Source organism: Oncorhynchus nerka, linkage group LG15 (assembly GCF_034236695.1).
Source record: "Oncorhynchus nerka isolate Pitt River linkage group LG15, Oner_Uvic_2.0, whole genome shotgun sequence".
Classification (NCBI taxonomy): Eukaryota; Metazoa; Chordata; class Actinopteri; order Salmoniformes; family Salmonidae; genus Oncorhynchus; species Oncorhynchus nerka.
In genome coordinates, this window is record NC_088410.1 from 64,300,747 (window position 1) to 64,319,503 (window position 18,757).

An 18,757-nucleotide genomic window follows, 5' to 3' on the forward strand; every position below is an offset into this window, starting at 1 on the left:
TGACATTGAAATGCATAGCCTACATTTGTCACATAAATAAATTCCAACATCTCCCCTCTCTCTGTCTTCCGACTTTTCATGTACTTTTTCTCTCTTACTTCCTACCCCCTCCCCCTGTGTGCAGTAGGCTGTGGGAGTGAGAGCGAGGGAGGTATACAGAAGTCTATTGAGAGCAGGCTGCTGCTGACTCAGCCCAGGCCACTGCATTCGTCTATCTGCACTGCAGTGCCCCCCCCCATCCCCATCCTCTTTACTTCCCTCTCCTCACTCATTCAGTGGGCTACTTTAAAACACACACACACGCACCCTCATCTCAGTTCACACTACTGCACCACACAAGCACACCACACATGCTGTGCTACTTGAGGTACTTTCCTTTTAATAAAGGTATGGCCAGCTAGTGGTTGGATTCTTGCAGACAAGATCCACCACTGACCTTGCTGTGATATCAGATTCAAATGACTAGGCTTTACACCTGTTGTCTACGAAGCATGTGACAAGTAACATTTGATTTGATTATAATGTTCTGGTGTTGCCTAAATGCTATTTTATCATTTCTATACTGTGTATTGTGCTAGTGATCTTCTTTACTTCATACCCAGCTCTTACTTTGCAGCTCAACGTTCAATACAGTGATATTATTTTAAAGGCCCAGTGCAGTCAAAATCATGATTTTCTTGTGTTCTATATATATTTCCACACTATGAGTTTGGAATAATACTGTGATTTTATTTTTTTCAATTTTAAGTGAAAACAACCACAACAAGGTACTTTAATTTTCCCCCAGAGATGATTTGATATTGAGATAAAAACGGCTGCATTGGACCTTTAAAGTCTTTGATGAAAAGTTTCCCCCCTTTTGTAAAATAAATTATATTTCATTATATTCTAGAAAAAAAGACACCACTATGAAGCATAACTGGAAGGCTGCTTTATTGTTTGGGAATAGATTCGTGCTCAAATGAAGACAATCTTTCACTGATTCTCACTTAAAGTCCCAAGTGATTGTGCAACACACGGTCCTTTCTCTGACTGTATTAGTGGCAAGAGATAACGACAGTCAAAAAGCTTTAAAAAAAACAACAACAAATCAGCAAAAAATACTAAATAACAGATCTCAGTCATGCTAACAAAATAAAGGCTACATAAATCAATTCATAAATCCACAACAGAATTGAACCCAAGTCTTAAACAGAAGGCAAGCTCTCTTACCAGGTAAATGATCATCAGACAGAATACAAAGATCATTTGTACTAGACTCTATGTGATGTTAATTCAGTTGATCCAGTCTAGGTGACGTTGTTTCCGAGTTTATTGGTTATTTTTGAATATTTTTGTCAATCCATGGTTTTTGTCGTGCTTCATTTTGATTCGCTAAACCCATGGGTTTGGAGATATCCTCTTTCAAATAAATCATTCAAGTCTAAATAGGCTGCTAAAAAGGCACATGCCATTAAATTAAGAGATATTGCACCAAGAAACAAACACAGACAAGAAAGACAATAAAACTTGAAATGATCGGATACATCGTTAAAAAAATAACAACCAAATGAAATGTTAAATCCAAACTGCACTGGTGTGTGTTTAGGGTGAACATGGAGGAAGGTCAGTGCTAAAACGATCAAAATGCTGTCACACTAGGCGACCTGAGGCTCAGGATACAGGGGCATACTGACTGGCCAGCACCAGCTTGTCTCAGGATAGAAAGTGTGTGTGTACAGTACAGTACGTATGTGTATGTGTGTTTATATTCAGTGGGAAGAGATAGATGAAGTTGTGGGCAAGACATCTTCACACATGTACAAAAGGGTGTGCTGGTAGTGCAATCCTCTCACCAACACAGGCTACACAATCCTCAGCAAGCAGCTAATACAATACCATGCATTGTATGCTGGTCCCCAGTACATTGAGATCCTGGGCAGGCCAGAGTTTTGGTCATTCACTGAACATATTGCACGCAAAAATTAAACGTGAGCTATTACAGTCTGTGGTACTGCATTGTCCTTAATACAAGGAGTGGAAGAGAGAATTGAGCACATAGTTCTAATATATATATATATATATATATATATTAGAACTATATGTATATGTAGTATAGCTCTATATATGTATTAATTTATATATAGATTTTCATATAGTTTTTGCTATTTAATATTGATTTGTTTAGTTACTTCCTTCTTTATTAATGTGAAAAGTGACTCCAAAAATCTACTCCATCTAACAAATGTGTCACAGTCTAACAAGTGTGACAAAGTGTGTCAGCTGGAAGCCATTCTATTTATGGGTATCATATTTCGTATTAGATTAATAGCAGTCATTTTGTAAGTATTTCTTTATTTACAAAAAAAGGCGCATGTGCATGCACGCATAAAATTATATATTACATTATTTATAGTCTATTAAAAAGTTCATTCGTTACTTTTCAGCAATTTGTGCCATTTACAACATAGCCTGAACTGTAGATTTATTTTTTTATAGATCTTTTTCAAATGGATGTATGTAATATTTTTTATTTGTTCTGTTTACACATCTATACATGTATATCCTTGATGGGCATGGAGAAAAAATGGAAGGCAGTAGCTTTTATGCTTGTCATTCAGAGTTTTATTTGGTTCAAGTTAACACCCACAATGATTTTGGAGCTCTCATGCAGCAACTGGACTATAAAACTTGAGAAGGGGATTTATTAATTAATAGGAAGTGACATCACTGCACACCAGAACGTGCAAAAGCTTGGGTGTAGTACCTTTAGTATTTTTATTAGGATCCACATTAGCTGTTGCCAAGGCAGCAGTGACTCTTCCTGGGGTCTGCTCTGTTCATTATTTGGTATTTGTTACGTGGTATGCTTTCTACGTAAGTGGAGTGAATGGCTGATAAGGGGTTTTGGAGCACATTTTTCACAAATATTGTATTATGGGGCCTACTCTCCATTGCTCACATACTGTTTGCCTCTGACAGAATTTAGTGTGCTGCTCAAACAAACAAATCCATATTACTTCTCATGACATCTCCTCACAGTGTTTCCTAAGTACCTCTGATTGCTATTGGGTTGAGCAGTATGATTGTTATATTTTATTTAGACCTGACCTAAGTCCAAAGCTACAAAACCACAAATATAATCCGCTACCTTTTCAAACACTGCCCTTACAAGCGAGCAAAATGTTGCCGTTTCAAGAGATGCTTCTTGCCCTATTTTTCGAAATGTTTTTTTAAGGAAGCTCGAATGGCCTCTGACAGACTGACTGCCCGAGCTATTGCCAGCCGAGACCATTGTCCAACAGCGTGGCATAATATCACACCAAATCACAGGAAAATGCGTTTTCATAAGTACTCTCATCATCACTTTCACTTGCAATTAGTTGCAGAGCTCATTATAATACATCTGTAATATCTCCTGAGATTAAGGGGTGAACTCTTCGAGCATTGCGTATATTTCTAGGGTCTCTCCGTCTAACAATGACAGCGAAGAACAGAAGAGGCAGCAGGGGGGCACTGTTCACCCACTCCCATTCCAAGGACAAAGGGTGACCATGAGTAAGAAGGCATGTCTCTTTGGCTTCTCCTCCTATAATTAACCCTATACACCAATTTATATTTCTCTCTAATTTCCTAGCCCAATATTAACTCCCTCGTAGTTATGTCGGAAAATACATGTTAAAATGATATAAACTAGTAAACCATCACAACATGTACAAATGAATCAGCACATGGTAAAGAAATAAAACACAGCAGTTATTGGAAACAAACACAACATTCTTTCCTCACTCAAACCTTGTAGAACAGTCTAAATTGGCCTTAGAGAAAAATCTGAAATCAAAACTAGCTTGCTACACCTGTCAATTCCCTACCAACGTAGACACTCCCACAATGCCCTCGTCCAACACAAAAACAAAGGCAGATGGCATGGTCAATTAGGTAAGTGATATTGCTGCATACAAATTATAAATATAAGCTTTTTAAGATTTACATTATCATTTTCTTCTCTTAAAACAATCCACCAAATACACACATACATCCAATCCCATCTCTTCTGCATCCCATAGCAGCAATACATTTAGTTTGCATTTCTCCTAATAAAATCCACAACGTTGGTATTCATTCGACACAAAGTTTCTCATCATAATACTAATGATTTACTTCTAACTTTGAATTTTTGACAGTGGACAACCTCAAACCTATAATCGAGCCACTGTTGTGTTCTGAGTATTAGTGTCTTGTGGACTATGATTATTCATGCAAGATTTCTGATCAAAACATGCCATCATGCAAGTAATTACTATGCACTGAACAAGCACAATTATTTATGTATTTGTTTGGAAATCTGACTGAGTAAATGTAAGCCCTTGGCCCAAGATGACTCCTTAATAAACAGCCCCTTAACCAATCGATGGGAAAGCCCATGTAGAAAAAGCCTTTTGATGTGGATATAACAAAGATAGAATGAGAAGAAGAGTTAAGTGAAAATGTTTGTTGTTTTTGTTTTGTACCTTTTTGCTTTTTTTTGCCACTCAAATTATGTGGAGATACAAGTATATTCAGTATTAACAAACCAAATAAAAAAACCTTACATTAGGCTACTCTGGGTCTTTGTTATTCTCTTCTCAGCCGTTCTTCTGTTTGTTCATACAGAGTGATAATGTCCTCCATGAATGTCTAAATTAAATGATACAGAGGCCCTTCTGGCTGCTTTTGGAAGATGATTCTTCAAGACAAGCAGTATTTCCATATTTTTCCTGCATAGCTCTGTATTTCCATGGGAATCCCACACATTAAATCCCTTATCAGCGTTTCTCATTCATTCCTCTTAGTGAAGAGTTCTGTTCCTTGTGTGTAGTCCACTATCTGCCCTTTTGCAAACAAAGACATTTCTTCCATATTTTGTCTGTTTTTCATTCCCTTTTGTTAAGATCAGTGGTCTAGATGCAACAATGTCAGACAGTCTGTTTTTTTAGATTAAATCAAGTTCAAGTGTCTTCAAGCTGTAAGAGACTGAGCTGCTTCCCTCTGCATCAATAGTATGAAGTCTGTAAACAAAATTATTAATATTATTCTTTTTCTTACTTGCAAATGAAATAATCTGTACATCTGTGGATTAGATGGTTTCCTCTCGCTTTGTTTGAAGTTATATTATTATAATAATTATTACTGTTATTATTACGATATTCTAACACTTAGATTCCCTGACGGCTTTTTGGTTTCTGGCCTCCTTCTTCCCTCCCTTTCCTTCGTTCTCATCCTGTTTTTCCTTGTCAGGTTTGGTTACACTGTCATAGGAGGGGAGAGAGGCAGTGGAGGGCGTGCCCTCCTTCTTTTCCTTTTCCGGATTCGTCCCCCCATTCTTCACATTATTGTTACTGGCAGGTCTGCGCTTGCGTTTGAAGCCGCGTCTAGCCAGGTAGTTTCGGTAGGCCTGCTGTATGATTTTGGCCGACACGTCCTCCTGCTTGCGCCTCAGAGTAGTAGTAATAGGCTCATAAGACACTTTGGACGGGTTTGCCGCAATAAAGCGCTGTTCCATTTGATCCCTCAGCATGTCCAGCTCTCCGGTATCGCCTAGTACCCGTTTGGTGAATGCAAACAGAATGTCGAGGCAGTGGATCCGGTCCCCGCTCACCATGGGCAAGTCCATGGAGATCAGCTCGATGGTGTTGGGCTTTGGAACACGGAGCGGGTGCTCGAGGTAGTCTGCAAAGTCTCCAAGCTTGCCATAGGTGATGAACTGCGAGGCGTCTGGGTCGAACTTCTCCCATATTTCGTAGAAGGTCGTGAAGTCGTCTTCGCTGAGCGGGTCGGCACTCTCTTCAGTCGCAACGCCGAAGTTCTCAAGGATAATGGCAATGTACATGTTGACGACGATTAGGAAGGAGACGATAATATACATGACAAAAAAGAAAATCCCAACCGAGGGGTTGCCACAGTCACCCGTATTTGGTGCACCTGGGTTCTCCAGTTGTGGGTCACAGTCAGGTGGGTAGTTGAGGATGGGTAACAACAAACCGTCCCAGCCGGCAGATGTGGTGATCATAAACAGGCAGATCATGCTGTTGCCAAATGTCTCAAAGTTGTACATGTCGTCGATTCCTGCCCCATGCTTGACATAGCCAAAGTTAGACATGCCAAAGATAGAGAAGATGAACATAACCAGGAAGAGTAACAACCCGATGTTGAACAGGGCAGGAAGTGACATCATCAGAGCAAACAGTAAAGTCCGAATGCCCTTGGCCCCTTTGATCAGACGCAGGATTCTGCCGATTCGGGCCAGTCGGATCACCCTGAAGAGGGTTGGAGAGACAAAGTACTTCTCAATGATATCTGCGAGGAACATGCCTGGATAGAGAAGCACACAGAGAAAGAAGAGGATATGGAGAAATGTATGATTGTTGATATGTTCTGCAATCTTTTTAGTATGTTTCCTTTAAGCCATAACATTCTGTCATACATTTATTTCTCTAATAATAATAATATAAACTGTCCTGTGACTGGTAGGCCACTAGGGGGAGATGTTAACACATGATCTCACTTTCCCAGGCCACAAATTTCATAATAATGTGATACTTCTAGACACATGATTTTTGATAGAAAATAGAGCAACCCATTTCTAGTACTTTGAATTAAAACAGCAATTCAGGTTCTAGCACACAAATAGCAGGCATATAAGACAATAAAGGGATGAAATCACTACTGACCAACAATTGAGAGAATGACCACGACCACGTCAAAGATGTTCCACCCAATGGTGAAGTAGTAGTGCCGAAGGGCAAAGAGCTTTAACACAAACTCAGTAGTAAAAATAACAATAAAGACAAAGTTGACCCAGTAGAGGATGTTGTCAGTTTCTTCTGACTGATCGTCCGTCTCCACCATCATGGTCACCATGTTGAGGCAGATCAACATCATAATAGATATATCAAACACCTGCTGCGTTACGAAGTCAAATACCAGGCCCTGAAAATTATTCTGAGAGAAAATAGAGAAAAGAATGGAGGATGGATAAAGAAACGTCAGTAGGTTTAACAAATTAAAGCGAGGCACATTTGGTAAGGGGACATTCTGGAAGGTCTGTTTGTTAGTAAAGTTTCGTTTTTAACATGTCTTTTGAATGTTACCATAATGAGAAAACGCCTCATTTACGCCTCCCCCAAAGTAGCCCCTGGGTAAAAGGAAGAGACTCACCAATGGTCTTGGTATAGGTTTTTGTGGTTTTTTTGAGCCAAGTTTTTTCATGGCAGTGTGGTATTTCTTCTGCTCCTCTGTCATGAATATATCCTGACCTCCAAAGTAAAGGGACACAAGAAAACATCTGGTTACAACCTTGTTGAGCCAAATAATGTGGGAACTTGTTCTTAACCTTCACTGAACAAAACTATAAATGCAATATGTAAAGTGTTGGTCCCATGTTTCATGAGCTGAAAGAAAATATCCCAGAAATGTTCCATACGCACAAAAAGCGTATTTCTCTCACATTTTGCATACAAATTTGTTTACATCCCCGTTAGTGAGCATTTCTCCTTTGCCAAGATAATCCATTCACCTGACAGGTGTGGCCTATCACGAAGCTGATTAAACAGTATTTTTACATTTACATTTAAGTCATTTAGCAGACGCTCTTATCCAGAGCGACTTACAAATTGGTGCATTCACCTTATGACATATGATCATTACGCTGATGCATTTTGTGCTGAGGACAATAAAAGGCCACTCTAAAATGTGCAGTTTTGTCACACAACGCCACAGATGTGTCAAGATTTGAGGGAGTGCACAATTGGCATGGTGACTGCAGGAATGTCCACCAGAGCTGTTTCCAGATAATTGAATGTTAATTTCTCTACCATAAGCCGCTTCCAATTCCATTTTAGAGAATTTAACAGTACGTCCAACCGGCCTCACAACCCAGGCCACGTGTATGGTGACATGTGTGAAAGGATTTTGCTGATGTCAACATTGTGAACAGAGTGCCCAATGGCAGAGGTGGGGAATATGGTATGGGCAGGCATATGCTACAGACAATGAAGCATTTTATCGATGGCAGTTTGAATGCACAGAGATACTGTGACGAAATCCTGCGCCCATTGGGAGGCCCATTTTTTGAACGGTATCTGTGACCAACAGATGCATATCTGTGAAATCCATAGATTTGGGCCTAATGGGTTTATTTGAAATGACTGATTTCCTCTCTTTGAAATTGTTGCATGTTGCGTTTATATTTTTGTTCAGTATAGTTTTATCTTATTAACAGGTCCAAGGAATTGTCTTGCTCACACATAATATGCACATATATTTATGCACACCCACTCACACAGTATGCAATCAAACCAAATCAAATGTTATTGGTCACATACACATGGTTAGCAGATGTTCATGTGAGTGTAGCGAAATGCTATTGCCTAGTCCCCTTACATAATCTACCGCCATCACTCCAGCATTCCTGCACATTATAAATATGGTATTGGAACTGACTTTTGAAAAATATTTCCTGCATATAGTATGCTTACTTACGTATTTCATAATACCCTTTTTTCTCCCCAATTTCATGGTATTCAATTGGTAGTTACAGTCTTGTCTCATCGCTGCAACTCCCATACGGACTAGGGAGAGGCAACAGCTGTGTGTCCTCCGAAACACAACCCAACCAAGCCACACTGCCTGCTTAACCCAGAAGCCAGACACACCGATGTGTCAGAAGAAACACTGTACACCTGGCGACCATGTCAACCCACCACAGGAGTCGCTAGAGCGCGATGGAACAAGGACATCCCTGCCAGCCAAACCCTCCCCTAACCTGGACGAAGCTGGGCCAATTGTGTGCTGCCCCATGGGTCTCCCGGTCGTGGCCGGCTGCGACAGAGCCTGGATCGAACCAGGATCTCTAGTGGCACAGCCTTAGACCATTGCGCCACTCGGGAGGCCTTCATATTTCTTGTTCTTATTTCATGTCTTTTTTTCTAGTAATACATTGTTATTGATTATTGCATTGTTAGGTTTTGAGTTTGCAAGAAAGGCATTTCACTGTACTTGTGCATGTGACATTAAAACCTGAAACTTGAATAAGAAAAAGAGGTCTTATCTTTTTCTTTTGCTGGTTAAAGTTGTCAATGATGACACCAATGAAGAGATTGAGGGTAAAGAAAGAGCCAAAGATGATGAAGGCAACAAAGTAGATATACATGTAGATGTTGTCTTCATAGATCGGCTGATCCTCCACCTACAGAGAGCAGGAAAAAGACATTCAAGCTCCAAACTCTCCCTCATTACATTCCCCTTTGTGGGTTCAAAAGTCCCTTTCCAAACAAGTTAGTATTGGTAGGTTATTCTAGAACATGTTACATCTGTTCACACAATACCAACCACCAAACAAAAGGAAGACAAATCTCAAGTGTCAGGCTTACCCTCCGAGAATCAATGGCAGCATACATTATGTCCATCCAACCTTTAAACGTGGCCTGTGAGAAAGGGGATATATAGAGTTGTGAGAAAAAGGGGGAAAGAAAAGTGAGGAAGAAGAATTAAGGTTAAGCAGAAATAGAGGAAATTAGGATGAGGTGTTGAAAAGGAAGGAAGAAAATTACAAGATGAAGGACAAGATGAGGTACAGTAGGAAGCCAATGACTGAAAAAAATATGATTATTGACTTCTGCAGTCTAAGTACCGTTCAACATTGACCTTCTCCAAAGTGGGAGGGCAAGGGGCCAAAGGAGTGAAAAGTCAGAACATCAATAGTGTCATGAAGCTAGCCCTCTAGCAGAGATGTGACACCACCCCTCTCCTGTCAGGAGGGGGCAGCGTTATGACTTTAACACCCAGTCATATAAATTCCGTGCAGAGACACCTCACCTTGACCATGCAGTATGGAGAGAGAGTTTCACAGTAAGATAAAGGGACTCTCCCGCCCAATTCTACTACATCCCAGAATTTGAGAGTTGAACAATATTCCTATTTTGGAGAATGTGTAAAAGGTCGGTGGAGAAGCCAGCTACGACCCTGTCCATTTTGTTTCATGTTTGTGACCTCATGAAAGACAATACAGCCACATTACCCTAACTCTGTTAATATGGGTTCCTCAGTTATGAGGCTTTCTGGATAAAATGAATGTTGGATAAAATGTTTAACGAAGTATAAGAATACTTTTGAAAAGATAATATTGTGATTAAGTCCTCTAAAATTAAAATGGTGTGTTTTAACGGTAACTCGTTTGGAAATGATGAACCAACCCCTTTTCTACATTTCTATAAAAGCGCTGTGACCCAAAGTCACCTCAGTTCCAAATACTAAAAAGGGCTAAGTCTAATTTCAACTCTACTTGCCAGAAAACGTGAGAGCTTGCTCCACACGTGAAATGGTATGAGCTCTGAACTTTTGATCACTCAAGAAGACGTGAGTCCTAGATTACAGCCTAACAGACTGCAGCTGGAAAGGTAGCAAATCTAGTAAGAACATTGACCGATGCAGATGAACATCTCACTCCACGACGACCCGGCAGAATCAACAAAGGACAATGGCGACCTCGACTGGGCAAACCAGAGCCTCACATCACTAGCTCAATCGTAAATACTGATTACATTCCTTTATCCAAAAGAGTGATTGTTAAAGTGCATATGTATTCATATTTATGCAAGAATAGCTTCCCATGTCAGATAGAGACCCATGTTCCTTTGTCCCCTTTTCCTCTCTGAATCTCTCATGTTATAACCAAACTGTTTTTGTTTAGTCCACTAGGGATGGTATTTACTGTATAATGTTATTATGTATTGTATATTCTGTAATTGTTTAATTAGATAGTAAATAAATAATTGAGCCAATTTGTGTATGGATGATTCATAGTAAAGGCTGGGTTCGTACAGATAACTAAGACTTTTATGGCGTTCAGATGAGACTGATAGAAGGTAAAGAATAATACATGACTGATTGACTGCTATTGATATAAAAGATTTGGGAGATAGCCGCTCTATATAAAAAAACTCTTCTGTGGTGCCCCAGGTTATTAACGAGTTAATCAATCAAATGTTAGGTAATCGATTTCCTAAAATAGCTTGTCATCACATTAAGGAAGTCAGAGACACGACTGTAGGAAAGACCTTGAACTCACCACTTGAAGAAGTGCCAGGTATCCTGCAGCCACATTGTCAAAGTTAATCTTGACATTCTTCCATCTGACCTCACTGTAATTCGCGTTGATTAGTGCAAAGCACTCTGTCTTGTTGTTGACGACGTCCGGTTTAAAGTTCTCTTCTGAGGTCTCGTTGAAGCAGTAGTAATACTTCCCTGCAAACAGGTTGACCCCCATGATACTGAAGATGAGCCAGAAGATGAGGCACACCAGCAGCACATTCATGATGGAGGGGATGGCTCCCACCAAGGCATTCACCACCACCTACACACGGGACCAGGGAAACAGGAACAGCATGAGATACAACTCACACATATACAGACATACAAACATAAACCCACTCCCTCACAGAGATAATGTGAGTTGCACATCAGTTTGGTTAATCTTGACTATCGCCTTATAGCTTTTTATCTTGACTATTTCCTTATGTGTTGCTATTACTCTACAATATCATATGCAACTGATGTCACCAATGAGGTTAACTTGGACAAAGCACAGTGAATACTGGGATTGAGGTCCCATTTTTGCATAAATCAGGTGTACCTATTTGAAACCTTTAATGTGTATGCAGATAATATACACTCTTGGAAGTAAAGATGCCTGGAAAGACCTTTTGGGGTTTTAAAAACTACCACGCCGAGACATGGCTTATTTCCAGGTCAAAAAGTTTCCTCGAGAAACCCCTCAGAAAAGGGTCTTTGAGAAATCCCTGTGTAATGGTTCACACCGGAACCTTTTTTTGATCAGAAGGGTTCAATTTTGAACCTTTAAAAAAAATATATTGAAGAGGTGGCAGACTATTATAAGATTGGAGACGTGGCTTATTGGAGGTGTGGCTTTCAGGTAGTTATTTGTGGTCACCCATTAGAGTAAATGTTATACTTGTTGATCTTGTTAAGTTTGTATTTCAACGTCCATTGTTTTTTGCAACCAGGTGGAGTGGCTGTCAGGGGAACTACAGGTGCATCATTGTTAGGATGTGTTAGCCTCCTTTTTCCTTATTTCCTGGTTTTCTCCGTTTTTGTTTCTAGATTGCTTCTACTTACGGGGTAGTCTAGTATAGCAATTGTTTGTTAGCGCTGAGCTTGTGAAGTCTGTTACCTAGCTAGCTGGTTAACCTTCAGTTTGGGCCTGCTAGCAGCTGGCTAACTTGCCCCACTTGGCTACAGTTAACCTACAAATGTTATTTCCTTTCTCTTCCATTTGTCCCCTTTAGCCCTTGTTTAAGTAGATAATTGGTGGCAGCTGTGGTTGTTTGTTAGCCTGCTAGCTTGCTTAGCTGTGGGTGGTGTTGGTTTCAAATCAATGTTTATTGGTTGCATACACAGATATGCAGATGTTATCGCAGGTGCAGTGAAATGCTTGTGTTTCTAGCTCCAACAGTACCTAGCAATAAAAAAAACAATACACACATAATCCAGATTTTTTTTGTATAGGATGAGCCATGACTAGAATAAAGTATATAAATAGAAAGTGGGTGAAACCATATGTAAACATAATTAAAGTGATGTCATTGCACATAGTGTTCAATGACTCTATGTACATCGGGCAGCAGTCTCTAAGGTGCAGGGTAGAGTACCGTGTGGTAGCCGGCTAGAACAGTGACTAAGGTTCAGAGCAGGCTACTGGGAGGAGGCCAGTTTTAACAATCTGATGTCTGAGAGATAGAAGCTGTTTCTCAATCACTCAGTTCCAGCTTTTATGGACCTGTACTGGCTTCCCCTTCTAGATGGTAGCGGGGTGGACAGGCCGTGGCTCGGGTGTCTGAGGTCCAACTTGATCTTCTTGGCCTTTCTGTGAAACTGGATGCTGTAGATGTTTTGTGGGGCAGGTAGCGTGCCCCCGGTCATGCATTGGGCTGACCGCACCACCCTCTGGAGAGCCATGCGATTGTGGAAGGTGCAATTGCCGTACCAGGCTGTGATACAGCCTGACAGGATACTCTCAATGGTGCGTCTATAGATGTTTGAGGGTCTTTGGGGCCAAGTCAAACTTCTGCAGCCTCCTGAGGTTGAAGAGGTGCTGTTGCGCCTTCACCATGCTGTCTGTGTGAAGGGACCGTTTCAGAGGAACTTTAAGTTTTTGATCCTCTCCACTGCGGCCCTGTCAATGTGGATGGGGGCGTGCGCTCTCTGCTGTCTCCTGTAGTCCATGATCAGCTCCGTTGTTTTGTTGATGTTGAGGGAGAGGTTATTTTCCTGGCACGCCTCTGTCCGGGCTCTCACCTCCACTCTGTAGGCTGTCTCTTAGTTATTGGTAATCAGGCCTACCACTGTCGTGTCATTAGAAAACTTGATGATTGATTTGGAGATGTGTGGGGCCATGCAGTCATGAGTGAACAGGGAGTACAGGAGGAGGCTGAGCATAGACCCCTGTGGGGCCCTTGTGTTGAGGATCAGTACGGCAGAGGTGTTGTTGCCTACCTTCACCACTTGGGGTCTAGGACCCAGTTGCACAGGGAAAGTTTCAGGCCCAGGGCCCTGAGCTTAGTGATTAGCTTGGAGGGCCCTATGGTGTTGAAGGCTGAGCTTTAGGCGATGAACAGCATTCTTAAATATGTATCTCGCTTGTCCAGGCGGGATAGGATGATTGTGTTGTCCGTGGATCTGTTGGGGCGATATGTAAATTGTAGTGGGTCTAGGGTGTCGGGTAAGGTGAAGATTATATGGTCCTTAGCTAGCCTCTCAAAGCACTTCATGATGACAGAAGTTTAGTTTAGCTAAGTTACCGTCACTTTCTTGGGTACAGGAACAATGGTGGACATGTTGAAGCAAGTGGGAACAACAGACTGAGATATGGAGAGATTTAATGTCAGTAAACACTCCAGCCAGCTGGTCTGAACATTCTCTGAGGACATGGATTGGGATGCCGTCTGAGCCGGCAGCCCTGCGAGGGTTAACACGCTTAAATGACTAACTCACGTCGGCCACGGAGAATGAGAGCACACAGTCCTTGTCAGCGTTGGGGAGCACGTTGACAGCTCTGTTTTCCTCAAAGCGGGTGAAGAGGGTGTTTAGCTCGTCCGGGAGCGAGGAGTCTGTGTCCACGGCGTCGCTGGTTTTCCCTTTATAATCCATGATTGTCTGGAGTTCCTGCCACTTCCTATGTCTGAGCCGTAGAATTGGGCATCCGCTTTGTACCTGTACTGTTGTTTTGCATCTTCGATTGCCTTACGGAGGTCGTAGCTTGTGTGTTTGTACATGTCCATGTTCGGAATTTGATGTTGAGATATTCCAGATCGGGAGAACAAAAGGACTTGAGTTCCTGTACGTTACCACAATCACGCCAGGAGTTGTTAATCATGAAACAATTCCCCACCTCCTTTCTTTTTTCCCCAGAGTTCTTTCTTCCTATCGGCACGATGGACAGAGAAGCCCACTGGCTGAATGGACGGGGACCATATATATCCAGAGAAAACAATGATTCTGTAAAAAAGTATGTTACAGTCTCTGGAAGGGGATCCTCGCCCTAAATTCGTCTACTTTATTGTCCACAGACTAAACGTTAGCAAGTAATATACTCGTAAGTGGTGGATTGTATGCACGCTGCCTGATTCTGAATAGGGCCCCAATCCTTCTGCATCTGCTCTGGTGGTCCAACTCATTCCAATCCATCTCAATTGGGTTGAGGTCAGGTGATTGTGGAGGCCAGATAAACTGACGCAGCACTCCATCACATTCCTTCTTGGTCAAATAGCCCTTACACAGCCTGGAGTTATGCTGGGTCATTGTCCTGTTGAAAAACAAATGATTGTCGCAAACCAGATGGCGTATCACTGCAGAATGCTCAGGTAGCCATGCTGGTTAAGTGTGCCTTGAATTCTAAATAAATCACAGACTGTGTCACCAGCAAATTACCCCCACACCATCACACCACCTCCTCCATGCTTCACGGTGGGAACCACACATACAGAGATCATCCGTTTCCCCACTCTGCGTCTCACAAAGACACGGCGGTTAGAACCAAAAAGTCAAATTTGGACTCATCAGACCAAAGGACAGATTTACACCGGTCTAATGTCCATTGCTCGTGTTTCTTGGTCCAAGCAAGTCTCTTATTATTATTGGTGTCCTTTAGTAGTGGTTTTTTTTGTAGCAATTCGACCATGAAGGCTTGATTCACGCAGTCTTCTCTGAACAGTAGATGTTGAGATGTGTCTGTTACTTGAACTTTGTGATGCATTTATTTGGGCTGCAATTTCTTAGGCTGGTAACTCTAATGAACTTATCCTCTGCAGCAGATGTAACTCTGGGTCTTCCTTTCCTGTGGCGGTCCTCATGAGAGCCAGTTTCATCATAGCGCTTGATGGTTTTTGCAACTGCACTTGAAGAAGCTTTCAAAGTTGTTGACATTTTCCGGAGTAACTTACCTTCATGTCTTAAAGTAATGATGGACTGTCATTTCTCTTTGTTTATTTAAGCTGTTCTTGCCATAATATGGACTTGGTCTTTTACCAAATAGGGCTTGGTCTTTTACCAAATAGGACTATCTTTTGTATACCACCCCTACCTTGTCACAACACAACTGATTGGCACAAACGCATTAAGAAGGAAAGAAATTCCACAAATGAACTTTTAACCAAGGTAGATAAACAACATGTCATAGCAAGTAAAATATTTTTGTGCCTGAGAATGGTGTTGCTGTTCGGGCTGGCTACTTGCAAATGTATTTCTGTATTTCAAAATACAAGTATTCTAAGTAAATAATTTTAGAACAAGTATTTTGTAGTTTATTTTGACACATGGATCTTAAATGGTATTTTGTAATTGTATATTGTCTTCTTTTTTTTCCTAATCAGGGCCAACCGAAGTTATGTAGTAAGTATGGAGAGCAGGGGCACCTAGATGAGATTTGCCAGCAGGTGGTGTGCAGGGGACTGGGCCACTCCTTCTTGGAGTACCAGTATAACATAACGTTCGAGCTCTGTGAAGGTGACCCATCTCTATAGAAATGGCCCCCAAGCAGTCCCCGTATTGCGAGTACTGAACAGGGGTTGGTCATTGTTGAGGATGTGGTGAAGGTGCAGGTAAGGAAACGGAGGCAGGGAGTGCAGAAGTTAGTGTGCTGATTAAAGGGGAAGAGATGGAAGTTTCAAATTCCTGCCAGTTTCACTTTCCCGCCACTGGAGTCAATTGGCTCTCCGGCTGGGGGCACACCCTGAGGAGGGGAAGAGGAGGTAGGAGACTCCCCCTCCCCCATTGCAGTCCTGCCAGACAGCCCAGAAATGTGCAGTGGTAGCAGTAATGGCAGGGAAAGTTCAGCTTTTGACTGTGATTGTAAGACTGATAGTGATGCGATGTTGAACAAGTCCACCAAGAGTCCCAATCTCTCCGACCTCAAGCAGACAGGGGAAAACTAACCCAAAAGGTTGATTGAGGTCCTGGAAGGTGGACAAAGGTTGATATGTCTTTCGACGCTTCACCGCTCCTTTTCTCTGATTGCAATTCATAATGTATTGCTACCATTTGTTATGTGTGATTTCTCTCTCTTTTCTGTGTTTGATGCCATTGCAGGAAAAGAAGCTGGTGATACAGATCCTGGTTCCACCTGAGTGGCATGCGGCACACTCTGGGACTGGGCTCCAAGCTTTGTTGTTGGGGTATGGGAATGGGCATCGCCTGACAGGCAGCCAGAGCCAAACCCAACACTAACCCTCGAAAATGTATTATGTGTGATTTCTCAATATTTTTCTGTCTGAATCCCAAATCAACCCCTTTCCCTCACCATTCGGCCCTCCATTTGCGAGTTCAAGCACTATCAAGCCATTTGTTCAAGTGTCCCAAAGCTGAGGGAGGGGAAATTATCGAGGGTGTAAGGGCTAATTAGACCATCGGATATCCACATCGACTGAGCAAGCAATGCTGCAGGCAACAGAGCGAAGTGCTATCCTGACATGCACTGCAATATGTTTGGAGTTTGCACAATGTAATACAAAAGAATGGAGAGGCGTGCCTAATTATAATGTCATGTGCATTTGTTTGTCTGATTTAGAGACTTGACGCATAACTGATGAAATATCTCCCAAATTAAATGTTTAACTGTTACTCAAGTTTAGGCTATATCTTGTAAAACAACAGAGGGAATGTGTTCATTTGAATTTCATGCTTGTTTTATTATTTAAAAATGGAACATGAATTGCATAATTCAAGTCAGGAGTGTGTCCCGAAGTTGATGGGTTTATTGATCCCATCGCCACTCTCTTGTGTCAGCAAGACATGAAAACGGAGGGTACTCCGATCAAGTTAGTAGGGAGTGGTTTGGGATTCACAGTCTGTGTTTGATGCCGTGGTGGCAGGTATTTTAGTGGTTAGAGCATTGGGCCAGTAACCAGAAGGTTGCTGGATCGAATCACTGAGCTGACAAGGTAAAAATATATAGTTCTGCCCCTGAGCAAGCCAGTTAACCCACTGTTCCCCGGGAGCCGAAGACGTGGATGTTGATTAAGGCAGCCCCCTGCACCTCTCTGATTCAGAGGGGTTAAATGCGGAAGACACATTTCAGCTGAGCAACTGACTAGGTATCCCATTTCAGGCAAAGAAGCAGATGGAGGTCAGACCCTCAGGTAGCACTGTACTTTGATAACCAGAGTGTTGAATGTGTGTTCTCACATGTGGATTGTCTATGGCTCATTTATCATCTACTGCGCAGGGTTGTCAGTTAAAGGTTTCATTGCCCCAACATCTTGCGCAGTTTGGTCTGTTCTGCTTGGCCGTGCCAGTGCCAAGGTCCATCCTGGCGATACAGGCTGCAGTGACCCGAGGATGGGATGTCGCACATGCACACACGGTCCTGGCGACTTGAACAGACTGGTTGTGCCGAAGCGCCTGGGGAGAGGCTTTTGGAACAACAGGATTATATATATTTTTTAAGGACCCATCCCAACCCTCACAACTGATCTTTATTAACTTGAATTGCTTTCAAACCGGTTAATTATGTATATTTAGTTCCTGAAAGTTTTTGACATTTGCTGACAGTTTATTTATGATATATGATGTAATGTGAAAATGTAAACAAGTCCCAACATTTTTTCTTAACACTAAAGTGGTAACTACTTCAACTTCAGGATTTGCATAGGCTCTTAAGGGACCTCTCTAAGCCTAATTGATGTTACAAAACTGTCCATGCTCCACCTTAACATGTGATGACAATAGAACAGATTAATTGGAATTACATACACTCTAACGGGTTGTCTAAAAAGACCTATCTGAAAGCCACGCCCCTCCTCAGCCATGCCTCTGGTTCAGGGTTCCTTTAGGAACTCTTTGCTACATTGAAACATTAAAGGTTCTTCCAAGAACCCCTCAAATAACCAAAGGTGCAAATATGAACCATTGACCAGCAATGGTTTCTTGAGGAACTCCATGGTTCTTTGAGGATCTCCAGGGTTCCTCGAGTCCACCAATTCTAAGAGAGTAGGCCTATCCACATATCTCAGTCATAGAACGCCTGGGCAATCTGTCACAAAAGCAGTACAATGGAAAGCAGCTGACACTTCCACTTCTCCCCAAACCATGCCCTTATCTTCCCCCTGTCATACACAGATAAGCGGTGGCGGTATCAGCAGTAGCACACAGTGTAATGCTCTGGCGATGTACATTTGATGTTTTAATGCAGGACACCCAGAAGCTCTTAGAGGGCTGAGCTGAACCT

General features: G+C 41.9%; 1 protein-coding gene across 1 annotated transcript in view; it reads right to left on the bottom strand.

The window, feature by feature from the left end:
• Positions 1–916: 916 nt before the first annotated feature.
• The window catches only part of LOC115143113 (sodium channel protein type 8 subunit alpha-like), a 104,322-nt gene continuing 86,481 nt past the window's right edge, over positions 917–18,757 (bottom strand). The window contains 6 exon segments of the mRNA XM_065001797.1: positions 917–6,330; positions 6,690–6,960; positions 7,177–7,281; positions 9,068–9,205; positions 9,390–9,443; positions 11,087–11,371. Coding sequence (XP_064857869.1) covers positions 5,168–6,330; positions 6,690–6,960; positions 7,177–7,281; positions 9,068–9,205; positions 9,390–9,443; positions 11,087–11,371 — 2,016 coding nt within the window. The 3' untranslated portion in view covers positions 917–5,167.